Source organism: Pseudopipra pipra, chromosome 1 (genome assembly GCF_036250125.1).
Source record: "Pseudopipra pipra isolate bDixPip1 chromosome 1, bDixPip1.hap1, whole genome shotgun sequence".
Classification (NCBI taxonomy): Eukaryota; Metazoa; Chordata; class Aves; order Passeriformes; family Pipridae; genus Pseudopipra; species Pseudopipra pipra.
The window spans coordinates 109,994,105-110,011,681 of record NC_087549.1 but is presented as its reverse complement, the minus strand read 5'-3'; the positions used below and the strand labels follow the sequence as shown (position 1 = coordinate 110,011,681).

At 35.4% G+C, this 17,577-nt stretch overlaps 1 protein-coding gene across 14 annotated transcripts in view; it reads left to right on the top strand.

The window, feature by feature from the left end:
- ULK4 (unc-51 like kinase 4) overlaps positions 1–17,577 on the top strand; it is a 227,206-nt gene that overhangs the window by 153,388 nt on the left and 56,241 nt on the right. For 13 of the 14 annotated variants that reach the window (XR_010434258.1, XR_010434260.1, XR_010434256.1 and 10 more), the window contains 2 exons: positions 8,878–9,044; positions 11,585–11,683. Coding sequence is in view for 5 of the 14 variants with exons in the window: in XM_064670861.1 (XP_064526931.1) it covers positions 8,878–9,044; positions 11,585–11,683 (266 nt within the window). In the remaining 9 variants the exon portion in view is untranslated. Of the gene's footprint in view, positions 1–8,877; positions 9,045–11,584; positions 11,684–17,577 lie in introns of those variants that run through there. The other variant, XR_010434262.1, reaches the window with a different exon arrangement.

Genomic DNA, 17,577 nt, shown 5'->3' with positions numbered 1-17,577 from the left:
TGCTGGTCAAAGTTATCCCAACACTTACTTGGAAAATAGTTGACCTAACACAGTCTACAAAATATATCTGGTCATAGCTACAAAACCTGATTTACTATCAAGTAGTATCCTGACCTCTGTCTAAGCCCTTTGATCATGTAAGTGCACATACACCAAAGCCACTTCAGACAGTTGCAATTACTGGTTGTCAGCTTTCATTTCTGTTGTAAACTTAATTGATGAATAACACAGGATGTTACAGGAAATTGTGGTATAGATTCAATTTTATTGTAATACCCAGCAGCAAATTCCACTTAGTGGATACTCTAACCTTTGCTTTTGGTCTTTGGTGTAGTTGTAACAATAGTAGAAGAGTGTCACTTGAAAATCCAAGTATTTGTACTAAGTTTTCATCCTATGGCAGACTGATGTAAATAGACCGAGAGGAATAGGAATAAATATTTAATCTTTTCTTACATGCGTGGCTTTTCAGTAGGGAAATGTATAGAGCTTTTACCCTTATCATTTGCTGAATATATGTGGGAACAGTATTCAACTGTGGTTTATTTCTGCAATTTAAATCTGAAAACTTAAGACAATTTTCTGAAGCCAAAGTTCACTGGTTCTTATCACTCCCAGTCCAGGGCCTCTTGAAGGCCTAGCTAGAGCAATTAGTCCTGGTAATGTCATTCAAAGCTGTTGAATGCTGTCAGTTTGTGACAACAGTTTAGGGCTGTATCTGCATTCTGAGGCTGTTCATATCTGCTTTGTATGGGTTTTGTCAAAAAGGCAGCTCTCAAAGATTGAATGTGGTCTCTCAAGGATTTTGGTAGACGGGAAAGTTGATGTCAAAGCAGAAGCACGTCAAGATATTTGAAGTAGATAAACAGGATTTAATCTTGTGTGACAGGAAGTCTATTATTAAAATAATAATCTCTTTAGAAGAGTTTCTAGTTCTAAATTAAACCCAGGATATAAATTCCTCTGTATTTTATCACATGGTGATTGTTGCAGACTTGATCTTTCAGAGCAGTAAATCAAAATTCTTTATTGAATCTTTACTGACTCTGAATCTTGCTGAATGCAAAGAATTCCTAAATGTAACAGATTTTAATCTAGTGAAGAACTTTGTCTAGTTTTTGGCATTAATTTGAGGACCCCATGCAGTCTTTATGTATGTATGTACATACATTATGTATGTAATGTACATACACTGTACATTAACTTACAACTTGACATTCTCCCATGTAGCTGTGAAGCAGCAATTGCCAATATCTCAGACTGGCTTTAAAGAAGGTTTTAAAGACTGTTGTCTTCTCAAAGAGTAGTGTCCTGTTAGATATTCCTGTTCCTCATAGAGAAAATTAAAACCTGCTGTTTGGAAAACATCCTAAGCATCATCTCCCTTCTGTCTGACAAAACCAAGGGATTTTATTTTACTTGACACTTTGTAAGGGATAAAATAGGGTGTATTGGGATCTGACTTAGAAGTATAGCATGCTGTAGAATTACAGAGCTTTATAAAACAAACTACAACCTCTAATGTATCTCTGACATGTGAGTAAACATATCTAACTGAAAAGTTGCTATAGAGTTTGCTTAATAACAGCTGTAATAGTCAATCCAGACAATATGGTTTTATCATATTAGAGTTTTGGTTTATTTAATTTTTTTTTCTTTTTTTGGTGATGGAATGTTGTGCTTGCAAGTACTGCACAACTGACATATTAAAAACCTGTATGAAGAAAAATGCTTAAATCCACATGAAAAGAATGAGTTAGGTGTTTAATATATGCACAGTTGGTGACAGAAATATTTTAAATGTATACCCTGGGAAGTCACTGTATTATTTCCACCTTTATCCCTCCCCAAGTCTTCCAGCTAGAAGGGTCATTCAAGTATGTGAATCTGCTTCAAGTAGGGTTAGTGCAGCCTACCTGTTTGAACAGTTTAAAGCAGCCTAGCATGACTTTTTTGGGGAAACTGGGGAGTATTCGCATCCTCCCTGTCTCATGCACACTCGCACTACTGTAGGAGTAATACCCTTGAACAATTGATCACGAGCAAACCCCTGGGAAGAACTAGTGTTTGCTGTCAACAGAGCGATTTGCAAAATGATGGGCTGTCAGGCAGCCTTGTACTCCACTGTATTGTCAGCTACCTCTTGGGATGGCAGCACTAGGTTTTACAGGCATCAAGAGGCTTATGGGCCCCGATTACCAAAAAACCAGCCTATTTGAGATGTACATAACATATATGAATGACAGAACCGGCAGCAAATCTTATGACTGCTGGGTGCTAAAATCCTTCTCTGAAGAGAGAATACTTTAAAAAAAAAGTTTCCTTTATGTCTAGTCTCACAAGCATTTAAAGTTTGCGTGTACATCTTCAGTGGATCCTACCTTTCTGTTACATTTTTCACTTGTCTTTTTGTAGCAAATGTCCAATTATATTCATCTGCTTAGAGACTGTAAGAAGCAGATAGTATTTTTAGAGACTGTGGTGCCCAACAGCTCGTTATCCAAACAAATCAAAACTGACTGCTCACATGAGACAGTATTAATGTCTTATCAACACTTTGAATAGATCCCTTGAATGTTATTACAGTCCTTAGTTATGTAGTATTCACTCACATAAATTTTGAAAAAATTTTTATTAGTTCTGATATAAGTAGAAAGAATTTGAATGTTCTTAAAACTATTTTCCAAGGGAAATTGCCTTCTGATCTTTCATTCCATCCCTGTTGAACAAGTTCATGTTCATGTTCAATGGGTTGTACTCCTAGGAATGAGGACTATCTTGGTAAATCTTGTCTAGAACAAAATTCCCTGCCTTCAAAACTTTGATGCTATGTACCCATATGTGCTGTGAACTAAGTTTCAAACAGCTTGGATATCTTTTCTGAATTAATTATAGAATGGTTGAGTCAATCTGACACAAAAACCTGAATTCAGATGAAATTTTGTCACAGAAATCTTAACAAGATCCTTAGATGAGAAGCTCCTTTTTTTCTTTTTTTTTATTATTTTTTTTCATTTTCAAAAGAAGCAGCAAATCAGGAACTCTCAAAGGATCAGTGATTATACTTTCAGAAATACTCCTCCTCTGTGTGCGTTATTCTAACCACATTTTTTCACAGAGAACAACCACAGTCTAGCCTAGTTGGTATAATTTGTTATATTTCTTTATTTTTGTATTGACCAGTCAAGCATATGCAGCACTATGTGATTTTATTTTTTCTAAATAGTTCAAGTTGCATTTTTACTATCCTTTATTACATTCAGATACTTTTTCTTATGAGAGAATTCACTTGGTTTTCTATCTTTTAGTTGGCTGATCTGTACACCTGCTGGTCTTAATAACCTATGTGTTTGTTCCATAGATTAAATTATAGAAAAAGTAGATTTCTCTGTTGGCAAGATTCTCTTTGGTTGAGAAGAGTTTGATGTGGTTCCCTGGGGAGTCTCCAGTTCTGCACCCTTTTTTCACAAGTGAAAGGTGGCACCTCTAAATTGACTTCTAACAATAACAGCTAAATGCTGCCAGTCCCAGAAAAAGTAAAATAGACCAATGTCGTGCTTTGACTCAGAGCAGAAACGTATTGCCACTGAGAATGTCAGGTCAGTATTCCTCTCAGGCATCCACACTCAAGATATAGTACTTTGCAGTCCACTTCCAACCTATCTGGAGTAAAGGTTATAACTGGCTTTTCTTCCCTGGTTGTCATCATCCTTACCACACCCATTTTGCTGTGTGTGAGGACAGGACTCCCTGCTTGGGCACTGTTGGTGAGTGCCCTACCTTCCATGTGTGTAGGAAAAGCTGAACCACAGACTCTTCCCACAGAGGGAAGCTCTGGAGAGCCTTGACCACTTCAGTATGACAAATTCAAATGAGATTTTTATCCCTCAGACCTATTCTTTAGTCATAAAATGTCTAATCACTCTACCAGTAGTAGGAATAGACAATTCAGCATGTGCAAAATTTTCTTCTTTAGACGCTTTTCATTTTTAAGATCAGAATAGAAAATAATTTTCAGGGCAGCAGTAATGCAATTGATCTGCTCAACAGCTGTATCATTGTCTTTCCACTTGATCTAACATTCATAACTCACCAAATTTTGAAATTGTTGGCAATCTAATTTGCTATTCTAGTTTAGTCTTACCTCAATATTATAATACTAAGACAAATAGTTCCTAAAACAAAACCAGTAACAAGTAATAAACAAAAATAACATTAAAAGCAATGGGCCTCCTTTAAAAATGCTATTACCCTAAAGATACCATGTGCCTTTTGTTGTCTAGTTCAGTTGTTCAAAACAGGAAAATTTGAGTAGTAGTGCTGTGATGCAAAGAATGCAAATTGAATCCCAGGTTTAAGTAGGTAAATAAGGTTTTATGAAGAATCTTTATGACATCATGGATTATCTTAAGTGCTCAGGTACTGAGGAACTCATTCCTGTGTGCTACAATCTATCATAATACAGTCCTGTGTTTCTTCTTAGCAATATTTTTGAATTTTAGCATTAAAACTTAAAAGATTATAAAATATGGTTTCTATTTAATCTGTTAATATCGCAGGTCCACTCTGTAAGTAAAAGAAGGAAGAAAAGTTTAGTGAATATGTATTTGGTAATATCCCTGGGAATTCAGTTGTGTAGGTGTGATACAAATGGGGAAAATGGCTCTCCAGAGAGAAATGTGTGGAGACGAACAGAGAGAAACCTTTTTGCCAGGCTGAGGGGGTTTGCTGCTGGCTGCTTGGCTGTGCGGTGGCATTGTTCGGAGGAAGTGCACCTGTTCTAACATTTTCTTCAGCTGGAAGCGGACAGGTTTGTTGAATGCTCTAATTGCTGGTAGGCATGAAAGGATTGCCTAGAAGATTGCTTCCTAGGCTGTCCTTTGATGTTTCGTATGATTGGGAAGTGAAGATTTTTTTTCCTTTATCCATCTTACTAATAGGTGAGAATAAAATCTCTCTTCTCAGCTTTCATTCCAGAAGGTATCATGGCACATTCAGTCCGATTAGCTGTATCATGGGCCAAAAGACTCCTTTTATCTTTTGAAAAGATTTATAAAACACAGGCATAGTCATCACAGTCCACATTCATAAAACACTATTAGCGACGTGTTCAGTTCATTGCAGGGGTCTCTGGGCAGGAGAAATACTCTTCTGTGAACACTGGGTTTGTCAAGTGCTATAAATCCATGGCTAGGAATTTTGTATACAATCATTTTAATACACGTTATGAATCTTGAACTGCAGTTAGAAAAGGTTCTTTGTTTAATTCAAATTATGTTAATTTATAACCACAATAATTCTAATATAGAATGCAACTTTTGCCTTATTTTTCAGCAAAATTTGAATAGCAGAGAACTGCACCGAGGCTTGATGTTTTGAAGGTCCTTCTTGTACAAATAAATATAAGGCGTGACTAGTGCACTATGAAGTATTGTAATAAATTTAGACTATAACTAAAGCTACAAACAGTACCTTGTGATATATTTTGTTTACAGAAATTTGCAGATTAATAGAGTAACCAAAAAACTCTGGAATAGGTTAAATGATAAGTTTTTACTTACTTGCCTTAATAAGAAATGCCTAGCTGAAAGAAATTATGGTGCATTACTTTCACTCGTGTAAACTCACTAACACCTTTCTCTTGAGAAGGTGAACTATTGCCAACGTACTTGGAAGTACCAGAATACTTAAATATATGTAGACTGTCCCAGTAGAATAATCTTCCTCGATCGAATTTGGTTTATGTCTCTTCTGTGATACAGAATTTATATTCAGATCCATCACTTGCAAAGTTCAGGAGTGCATGGAGTGTGTGCCTTTGAATCAGAGCCTATTTTACTTTCTAATGAAGAGTTGAGAATTCTGCATAAGAAACCTATGTCTGTTAAATATGACTCTGAAATGTAGTGTCTAAAATTTTGAAAGATAAGTATTGATTTATTTAGGCTTTATTGGAAATTAAATTGTGGATTTTGAATCTGTTGTAGAATTTGGGAGAAAACTTTCAAGGTATCTTCTGAAACTTAGGGATCCATATGTGATTTTTGTATTACAGAATTATGAATGCAATTTCCGTTTTTTTAGAATTGAATGCTTTTTTTGCAGACTAGCTGTTCTGGGATTCAATTTTTGGAATGCTGAAACATGTCAGACTTGATCTTTATAGCTGCCTTTTTGAGTAAACTGGTTACAGTGCCAGTAGTCAAGGCTGTTAAACTTCTATTGAGTTTTGTCATGGTCACAGCTTCCCAGCTTTCTCTTCTGAGGACAAAGAGTGTGTATTTTGTCTTGTGGTGTAAACAAGGGATATATTTACAGCTGTGGCCTCCAATTTTCATTTTGTTGTAACGCAATGAAGTATTTTAAATACCATGCCTGGAACTTTGTTTACTTGGCTAAGTGGTCAGTCTGTGGCCTTTATCTGTGGAACCAAGTGTTTATCAGGTTTCTGTATGAATCATGAAGTGCATTAAGGAGCGCTTTGCACCAGTGTTTTATTTTAGATGTCTTTATTATAAAGTATTGATGTGCTAAATTTTCCAAAGGTATTTTAGGTCCAGGAAATTTTTTCCCTCACAACTTTCCAAATTTAGTATGCATATCTTTGTATGTATAGTTCTGTGTGAGCTTGTATCTACTTAAATAAAATTCTTTAGTTCTGATGTTTTAGTTAACTAAGTAAACATGAATATCTCAGGTGTTTGGAGGCAGGGTTCCTAATATGCATACCCTTAGGATGTAAATACTTCAAGAGAATAAAATCTAAGTAATTATATTATTCATGTCTCAATGGATAGGGAGAAGGTTGAGTGGTTCACCTCCCTGTTCACCAAACAGCAGAAACGAGGCAGTTCTGAAACTCGGGTTGGTACAGTTAAGGAAATAAGCAAGTCCTGTTCAAAGCTGAAAGGGAGAAGATTGCAGATCACAGTCATGGATCCTGGTGTTTTGTTCACTACTAGTCACTCCCTACTTAGTTCTGTAAATGGAGAGAGTACTACTGCCTAAAAAATTCTTAATGATGACCCATACAATGCAATGCCTATGTTTGAAAGTGGCCTTCTCAGTGTTCATCTCCAAGTCACCGTCTTAAGGGTTATAAGTAAGCCATCTGGAAAGAATGGGGTGACTCATTCATTTGATGTGGCTGCTGGTTTTGTGGCCTTATACAGGGAGAAACAATGTGTACTGGGTCATAGCCCTGCAGGAAATTTTTCAGACATCTCTTTGATAGGGACAAGGTCTTGCTGGACTGTTTTCTTAGGTTTATTCTGATTTAGCCTGTTGAAAATAGTCATAGAATAACTATATATTTTGTATCAGGTAGACATACAATTACAATTACGTCTGGTTTTTTTTTTCTTGGTGGGTATTGGTGGCATCACTTAAATGTGTCTCTGTGCGCTATTTCATTTTTGTATGAAGTGTTCAGAACTGCAGCAGAAATTGCACTCTGAAAATGGAGAAGGAAATTAAATGTGTGAGATTAAAGTGATTTAATTTTGAGAGCTTGATTTATTCAGACAGAACTCCGGGAAATTCAAAGCTTAGCTTGAGCTGACATCCATCAATCAAACGCTTGGGAAAAGAATAATGCTAGTAATCATAAAAATAAAAAAGATGTGAGATAGAAGCAGAGTGCAAGTCTTAATGATCTAGAACCATAACTGTATTCTAAATGAAAGGTTTTGTATTTAATTTCCTGAAGAAAGTATTAAGGGTGAGGAATAGAGGAGAAAAATATTTAATGGGAAGTTTAGTTAATGGATGGGACCTCTTTCAAAGCCCTGATAGTTCAATGCCCCACAACTTTGACTGCTCTTAAAAGCTGAATGGTGTAAGCACATAGTGTATTCTGTAATGTCTCATTTTAATCATGTACTGGTGTTCGTAAAAATATATGCAATGGTTTTTTTAAAGGAGAACTTATAGATTTTTTTACTTCATTGAAATCAGTGAAATACTTCAGTAATTTCTGACAATCGTGGGGACTAGAAGCTGATGTACTAATATACTACAGTGTTACCCAAGTGACTGCATAGCTAATTGCCAGTGTAAAAGATGGTTTACAAACGTACTGTGTTAAGAAACAAAGTATCTTTCATCCCATATGAAACTCTGAAAGAAAAAGATCAAAATCAAATATAATAAACTCAGTCACTTTGTATTTGAAAATAAGAAAGATTCTGAACTGAATTGGTGTTGCCTTGAAACAGATTATATTTTTTCTGCTATGTCAATTGATTTGTGGTCAGGCAAGCTACAGGAGCTGATGTCGAATTCTAAAGGAGCTTAAAAAAAACCCTTCAAAACAAGAAGATATTTTCAACAAAGTTTTTACTTGCATAATTTAAGCAAATCTTAAAAACATTTTAAGTGTAGTATTCAGTATTTCATTTATAATGCTCTTCTGAATATATTTTATGTTAAGCACTGTTCAATTCTGCAATTAAAACATATGGGGAAGGTTCTAATTGGCAGACCAGTTAAGAAACTTTGTGCCACCTTGAAGTGGCATTTTGTAACAGACTGGAGAAATGGCTAGATTCTTGTGAATTGTGAAGGTATTGTGAAGGAATCTTGTGTACCAGCATGCTACAGAAAAGTTTAGGTTCAAAGCATGTTTTAATTTAATGAATGTTACATAATTTTTCATGCAGTTAGCAAATTTGATTGTATCAGTTTAACTCTCTTTATGAGCTGGTCCAAACAGAATAGAAAAGGAGATAATTATGGAGAAAAAGAGGAAATCGAATAAATATTCATAATGTATGTAAAATTTCTTTTTATCCTAATCTATTATTTTTATCTAGGTCACCTTCCACATTGTTCTTTTTCTGATAACCTTTTTTTTTTTTTATCTCACTTTCTATGTAGGACTGGCTCACCACATCTGTAATCTCCTAGCAGAAGCTGTGGTTCTGTACTTGGAGGCAGATGATAAAAGCAGCACCAAGACAATAAATGCACTGCTTCTGTCCTTGCTTGACATTTTGCAGTGCATGCTTATGTATACAGCAAACATTGTACGCCAGACTTTGCAGGTATGTGATTTATTTCCTGGGGCCATTACCATCTTAAACAATTTTTTAGATAACTTCCTGTTATCCTAATAATGAGATTCCCACTATTCTGATTTTATTGAATTTTTAGTATGGTGGAAAATCAATTTGTCTTCCAAGTTTCTGTTTGAATCAGTGCAAGTCATGGTATTGCTAGGACTTCCTCCTCCAAGAAAGCCATCCTCGTCCTTAAAAAGGAAGATACAATTCAAAGAAATTTCACGTAACTCTCTTAGTAACATATCAAGAAGAAGCATTCATCTTTTTTTAGACATGATGTTAAGCTAACAAATTTTGCTTTGTTTTTAAATGATCTGCTGAATTTTTCTTTAGTCAAGTTTTTTGTTTGCTTGCTTTTGTGCTTTGCTTTCATTTCTCTTTTTTTTAAAGAAGGCTTAATGTAAGAAGTTAATGTTGAAATTTGAGCTTTTTTCTTTTTTTCTACACTGATTTACATGATCAGCCATGTTATCAACCAGATATTTCACTGGGAGGTTTTTGTTTTGTTTTTCTTTAATTTTTGGAAGAAAATTTAAATGTGATGGTACAATACTTGGTCTTTTTTGAGTCCTCTGTAATGGTTTTCTCATCTAAGAATCACTTTGTGAATCAAATTTTGTAGGCTAATTCCCGATTGTCATATTTTTGGCATCACTCCTTCACAGAGAGCTAAATTCTGTATTTAGGTTCCATATAACAGTGGTTCCATATAACAGTTATTCTGGAGGACACGTGAGGAAAGAGGATCTTGCACATGGTTTGGTAGTATTAGTCAAACTGAAGGTTTTTATTTGGATACAAAATTAAATCTATTCATTCAAAGCCAAATTCTATTCTGGCTTTACTTGAATACTTCAGTTAATTGATGCACTAAAACTCCAGCTCCAGTTTTGTCTAACTCTTGTCAAAGTAATCTGCTTTGCTCTGGCATGCTAATAAATAACAAGAAGCAGCTGGAAAACTGAGTTTTGAAGCATAGCTCTGTCCTGTGCCCTTAAAAAACAAATTTTACCATGATGTTACTTGCCTTGGCTTACTCATCTTGACAGTACTTGTCAGAAGGCCTGAGAGTTCTCCAGGTGTATCAGTACATGTGCACTATTGAATGATGGCCATTACCCACTGACTACATAGTGTTCCACTATCCATTTGTCACTAAATGCATCATGAATATTACTCTTGGACTGTTTTTTTATAGAGATCTTCTGAGTACGATACCTTCTAAAACAGAACTTGAAAAGGAGAATCAAATTTTCTTGTATTATCCATTTTTGAGGCTTAAGTTGACTTTTACAAATGGTAGTACCTCCACTTGAATCCTTTTTATTTAAACATTTTGTGTAAAAGGTGATAACCTTATCCAGCTGCATTGTGAAGGTGACTTATTTGCCTTTCTTCATTAGTATAAACACTCCATTTTTTTGTCTTCTCTGCATTTGTTGTCCTTCTTGGAAGCATTCCAGATCATTGTGGTGAGTCTCAGTGAGGGACATACCAATGTGACTTCTCACCTGGAGAAACAGCTCCTCGGTTCTCTTTTATTTTAAAATTCTTTCCAGAAGAAAGGCACTGTCCTTTCCACTCATCAGTATCAACAGTGGAGCTTGAGCAGTAGTGTCTCCTGCCTTAGGGGACTTGCTCCTCTGTTCACTCAACCAAATGAAAATCTTCAGGTATTGCACTTGGACAGTGATTTTTAGGATTGAGCTATAAATGAAAGACAATAAAAAATTATTTTAAAATGTCTTCTTTAGACAAAATGTTTACTTTTTCCTCCAGCAGATTGACCGTATAGGGTCATAGTCCAAAGCTGGTTCAAGATAATGAACTTAAATGAAAGATCTTTCTGGTGCCCTGGGGCAGGGAGGGGTCATAAATACGACTGCCTAGGTTGGTAGTGTGTCTTGATGAGGGGGGATGAGTGGTCAGAATTACAAGTGGTAACAGATCTTATCTCAGACTTTGGCCACTTGGAGACTTTATTATTCCTCTTTCAAAAATAATTTAAATTATTGTAATATACTGTGAATATTCCAGGATACAGAGTAAGGCAAATGAGCAAAATTGGGCAATATTGCTGAGAATTTTCAGTCACCTTGATTTTCTTGGTTTGAGTTGCATGTGAAATTGTACCTGATAAAGGGGAAAAAAAAAATTTGAACTTTAATGTTAAAATAGATGTGTCATGTTGACAGAAATTACAAATGCATGAAACATTTATGACTTTGGAGGTATCTTTTACATGTACAGTTTATTACATTTTTCTGAAGAAATGTCATGTGGGTCAGTATATTCAGCCTGTGCAGAATGGGCATGACAGCAGGAACCCCTTTTGCTTTGTGCTTATTGTCACAGACACAAGGAGTGTAACTGCTCATTGGGAGCTCAGGAATATTTAACTAGAAGAGTTCATAAGTCTCCTTCAGACTTCTCTTCATGCCTCCACCACCTAATGGACCTAATTTGTTCCTCATACCAGAACAGTCACCAAGGTCACTTTTGATTTTTTCTCTCTTATTAAGGCACAGAAATCTGGCACAGGAGGGGACACACAGGCTGCCGAAGACCTTCTGCTTATCAATAAACCCCTGACGGACCTAATTAGCCTGCTTATTCAACTGGTGAGAATTTGCGTGTTTGTAAGCCTTTTGGAACGTTTCTGAAGTTGGAATTATTCAGTTGAATCCAACATCTTAGAGCTCTGTTTGTTAGTTTTTCATTGTTTATAAGCTACCATCTAGTACTCTAACACTTTGTAGAAAGCTATAGGTCACAATGACTTACAGGTTACCAGTGATGTCAGAATAAATCTGTCTGTCCCAAGCATAGATAGAAGTGGAATGAGGGGTAGATTCTCAGTTTGGATACATATGTATAACCAAGTTTTAGCCCTTCAGAATGAACTAGTGATCACTGCATATGGGAAGGATGTATTCAAAATATGACACTAATAGTACTGCTACCATTACAAAAGCCAGCAAATGCAAAATTAGTTTGCAGTGAGTGATGCCTTGAAATATTATTTTCTTGAGTTTCAGCCTTCTGAGTTTTCTCAAGGGTTTTCTTTTATTTTGACATGACCCTGAGGGATTTATGAGTGGGAGTGCTCCCCAGTGATCTGTAAACATCTTTGAAGTGTGTCTGTTTAAAGACACACAAAGTCCTTTCCAGGGTTTACTAGGTGTCACAGCACTGCATTGAAATCTCCACAGAGTGCTGCACTGTGGCCCTGATGCATCCCATCAGCTCAACCTCCATAATACTGTGCCAGAGATCTGTATTGACTGTGTGTAATGATTTGTAGTAAGGAGTGCTTCTTGAGCTGGACAGGGCTTTTAGAGGCTGCATCAGCCTTTTATTCAATATAAAGCCATTAAAATGTGAGAATTTCCCTGTGGCATATCACAGTATCCTTTCCAGGTTATTTCACTTAAAGGCATTTCAGATTCACTGTGTTCTCTTCCAGACATGATTCTTTTTTTCCATTTAAATAGAGGTTTTCAGGTGTTTTGTGATATCAATAGTGTGGTCCTTTTACTATCTTTAGCACTGTCTCTCATCTTCTATTTTTGGGAAGTGTGTGATTCCTATTAATTTTTGGCATTATACTTGTTGCTAAGTCCTCCTTTGAAGGATTTCCTTAAACCAGTTATTGGCAAAGGCTTTTTGGAAATGTTCACTGAATGATCTAAAACAAAGTGACTGAATTTCAACTATATAATATTTCATCTTAATGAATTCTTTTAATTTATTTTTTATTAATTTTTTAAAATCACTATATATGATAAATAGTAGGACATGAAGAGATGCAAATGTTCCTTTAAAGTGAAACTAGTCATAAATTTAAATTCTATTAACTCTCTAAAGAACAGAAAATTAGAAGACAAGTTTTACTCAGCTTATGCCACCTGGAAGTCTTTTACAGGTTTTTAATTAAAGAATAGGTTAATTGTACAGTTAGCAAGTACTGATTAGATTGTGACTTGCCCTTGTATTTCAGAAGCAGGGCTGCAAATTATCACTGGGTTTTGCTTTGTTCTGTACTTCTACAGATTTTGGTATGTTTAAAATGCTGATTTTAAATCTGCTGATTTTAACATACAGGTAAAGAATAAAGACCATTTCTTTTAGCCACTTCTTTTAGGTGCCAGTGGTTGTTCTCTGTATTCATTGGGCTGTGTGGCTACATAACCCTTTATTGCTGTTTTGAGGCATTCATTTCTTTGCAAACTTTGTTTTCTGGAGATAATGGAGATCTTAAATGTTGAAGTGATCATTACTTTAAGATATTAAGTTAAAATTATTTTCTCTGGTTTGCTATTTCTACCCATCTTACCATATTTATGGTTTCTTATGTCACCTTGAATAATTGTTTTCCCTCATTGATATGTGTATCCCTCAAGTAGGTTATTATTCCATGCCCCATTTATTTGGCTTTTTATTTTCCTCAAGTTCTACATGTTTTTCTCTCTCAATAATCTCTCAAAAAATCAATACGAGTTAAACTTGAAAATGTCAAACACTTAGAATCAATTTTTCCCTTCTGTAGTTGTGATTTAGTCTATCTAAAGGCATAGCAAAGCAAGTGTAGGAAACCTAGATTGCATGTAAATGAAACTTCAGGGTTTTAAGAATGCAAAAGAAGAAATAATTACAAATTCTATCATGGAGAAAACACTGCAAATATAGAGAATTCAATATTTAATCCCATGATCATTATGCCCTTAATTGATCAATAAGAGGAAAATAAATTGAGCATTTAGTCTTCTGCTTGGCAGTTTTGTGTTTAAAAGTTAATTACACTTACCTTTGCTGGGTAATGTTCCTCCACTTAACATAAATGTAATTTGAATATTATACTGAAACTTGCAGCAATCATACAAGATACGAAACACCTTCTAATTTTTTATGTACCCATTATACAGAAAAAAAAATAATGTTTACTTTTGAAATCACCTCAGTGTGGATTTTCAGAAACTTTCAGAAACCTGCCAGTACCTATAAAAAGGAGTTTCATTTTCTGTAGGTCTCAGATTTAGTTCCTAGGTGTAGATCTTCCAGTCTTTTCTGCAGCCTATCAGATTGCTGGGAGAGAACGTTTCTTGATTTCTGGTGGTAGGCTTCTTCATCATAATATTACTAGTAAAATCTGCAGCTACTTACTGTGCTCTGTATGTTACTGTTTGAAGTCCAGCTAATCATGTGCAAATGGGAACAGGACAAATATGAAGCCTCAGTGCACATGGATGAATGAGATGATCTCTTCTAGGTCCTTTCTGTTTCTATATTGCCCTGATTCTAAGGCTGTGCCCAGAATTCGTTTTCAGAGCACATGAAGGTATTTACCACCCAATAATGAAAGTGACTGCAGAATAATGATAACCCTGGAGGCTGTAGAATTTTCTTTCACATTTCTTAGTGATACAGACTGTTCCATGATCAGAGTGGAGAGATGTATGTTTATTTCCTGTATTGTATAATGTATTGCTGTTATTGTATTTTAAGTGTTACCTGGAATTATATTTGAAGAATTCTCTTATACAGAGCTACCCTAAAAAAACAAAAAAAAAACCCAAACAAACACACCAGAGGAAATAAGAATATGTTGTCTCATGCACAGAATTTCAGAATGAGGATTTACTTTCTCAACAGTTAGGCTAGATTAAAATGAACTGAAAAAACATATATATATATATTTTTAAAATATTTTCCCCTAGGTAAGAGAATGGTAATTTTGCCCTAAGTCAAAATATAATATCTTACTTTTTAATTTAAACCTATGCATATTTACTAATAAGAATAGCATAGTAAAGCTAGCAGATTAATAGTGATGTTTTACTTTTACATTTTGTTCAATGTTTGCACAATCATCTTCCCTATAGATCCCAGTGGTACTTCTTTTACAGCACACTCTATAATCACATTAGTGATCTAATGGATATCTATCTCTTATCGTTATAAACTTCTATGTGTATAACCTCATTAATGCACTGAAATAGTGTCCCCTCCGGGTGATCCAGACAGTTTCATTGTAACTCTAAAATTAGATGCTGTAACAACTCCAACAGTGTGAAAACTGCCGCTTCAGCTCAAATGATCACACGTTTCTTGCAGCGGTTTGCAATTCATGAACACACTGCAACTCAGTTCAAAATGATGGAATTTTTGAGAACAGACTGCAGAAATATAGACATGCAATAACAAAACTTCCTGCTTTTCAACACATTAAAATACATAGAGAAGGTTCCATCTAGAAAGGAAGAGAAGTGAATTTTGTCTTATAAGCTCTTTTAGAGGAAGTTATATCATGGCCATAAAAATTAAGTAAATAGTAATATGTTGTCTGTGTTGCACAAAAGTCTTGTCATGCAGTGTTATTTTAAAATAAATGAAAAATAGATATACAGTTTTGAGTTAGAGAATGGCAAAATTTATGACCTTAGCTGTTCAGTAATTTATTTTAACATGCTAGATTGTCTTCAAGCTATACATTAGCCCAGAATAATAACAGCTGCAAGGAGAAGTACTTCTAACATTTCTACCTTGCTGAAGGGCTGAATCCATAATCCTCTCTAAGACTGATAAAGCAAAAAGAAACGAAAGGCCACTAGACTTTTTTCAAGTTAATATGAAATATTAAGGGTCAGATACTTTCTTAAAGTGATAGAACTCTAGTTTATTTTTTTCGTGGGTTTCTCCTCCCCGAAAGAATAAAAACATAAGTATCTGCTGTCATGAAAAACTGTAAATGTGTTTGAAAGAAATGTACTTCATACCAAATTGAATTAGGATTAAAAAAATAATCAGCATGCTGTTTCAGCTAATTAAGAGCTGAACTATCCACCTATATTCATTGTTGAGCAACATGATTCTGTCTGTGCTGTTCTTATTAAACATGAGATATTATTTACTTGAAAGCTGAATTTTTCATTCCTTGGTTTTCTATATTTTCAGATATTTATTGTATTTTCAGTCATTGCTTTTGTTTTATACCAATAATTTTCTTCAGATCCTGTACTCTTTATAGCCAGTACTAACACTGCCTGGCAGCCAATGCTAAATTTCAGGTTACCAGCTTACGACTTTTGACATCTAAATCACTACTTGTCAGTAGAGTTACAGAGAAAAATGCTGATGCAGGCATACTTAAATAGGGACATTGCTGAGAGTTCCTCTTACACCTTAATTATTGATGAGTTAGACTGAAAGCAAATGATCTTATTTTCTCCAGAGTAAATATGGTCTTTCCTATTCCAAACTTAGTTTTCTCTTCATACAAGACCCTATGCTACTATTGTTTTACCCTGAATTTTTCCAGGATAACAGCAACTTGCTCCCCAAAGTCCAGATAATACCAAAGCTCAAAGGGACTCTGGGGAAGCAGAAGAGCCTGAAGTACAACAGAGGATGAAGGATTTCATTGACATTTGTGATTGAATAGTGCGATGTCATGGTTGGCAAGTATTGGGAACCCTGGAGTGACACTTGGAAAATAGTCACTGAAAGCCTGATACCCCATGAAGAGCAAGTCTATATGATGGCAAGACACATTGGATGGAAAGTTTCTTTTCATTAGATGGAAAGGGTCTTCCTTTCTCTTGTTGGGGAAAAAGTAAAAACAACAACAACAATGATAAATGGTTGGACACCCTAGGAGAAGACAAGCAAAGCCATGCACCCAAGCACAGCTCCTTCTTACCTGTTGCGGTGTTCCGCTGCCTCACTACCTGGGGTTTCCTGCTGAAATCAATCTCCTTTGGGAGTAACACTAACCAGATGGACTTGCTTATTTGCTTCCTTGACAGTCATGTACCCTTCTGCTGTTGGGAAGAACCTCTAAGTTTCATGGTGCTTTATGTGTTTCTTCACACGAAGTTGTTGTAGGGGCAGTCATCTACTGAGACTGACACCTTTCCACTCCTTTGATATTTAGTGAATATCTCAGGAAAAGAGCTTGGGAACAGTCTCACTTTGAAGTATGTCTGTTGTTATTACTGACTAAACATGGTATTTTTTTGCTTGTGGAACCCAGGGAACTCCACTGCAATACCCAGGCAAGAATGTATCTGTCCAAGATTTTCACTAATTTTTCATTTTTTATATTTGGTTAGCCAACAAACAATATTGGAAAATCAAATATTAGTCCTTTTACTATGCTTTTCTTCAGGGAGTGGTTGATATACCTGTCTACAGTGATTTAGTAACAAACTGAAAGTTGGAATGCTGCTTTTAAAAGGTGTGAGAGACATACATTAAAGTAGTTTAATTTGTCCTTTCTTTATCTAATGGCATTTTTATTTCAGTGATGGTAATACAAGTCGGCTCAAAGCCCGAAGTGAGATCAGTGGACTTTCTTAAAATTTAATAAAGATTCAAGACACAAATGAAGCCATAAAGCTTGTTACTATTTTTAGCTTTTCCTGTTTTTTGGCCTTGCTAATTATGTTGATGATGTTATTAGATAATTCTGAATGTTGGAAAGGAAATAATCAAATTGGTGGCATTTAGATTGGAA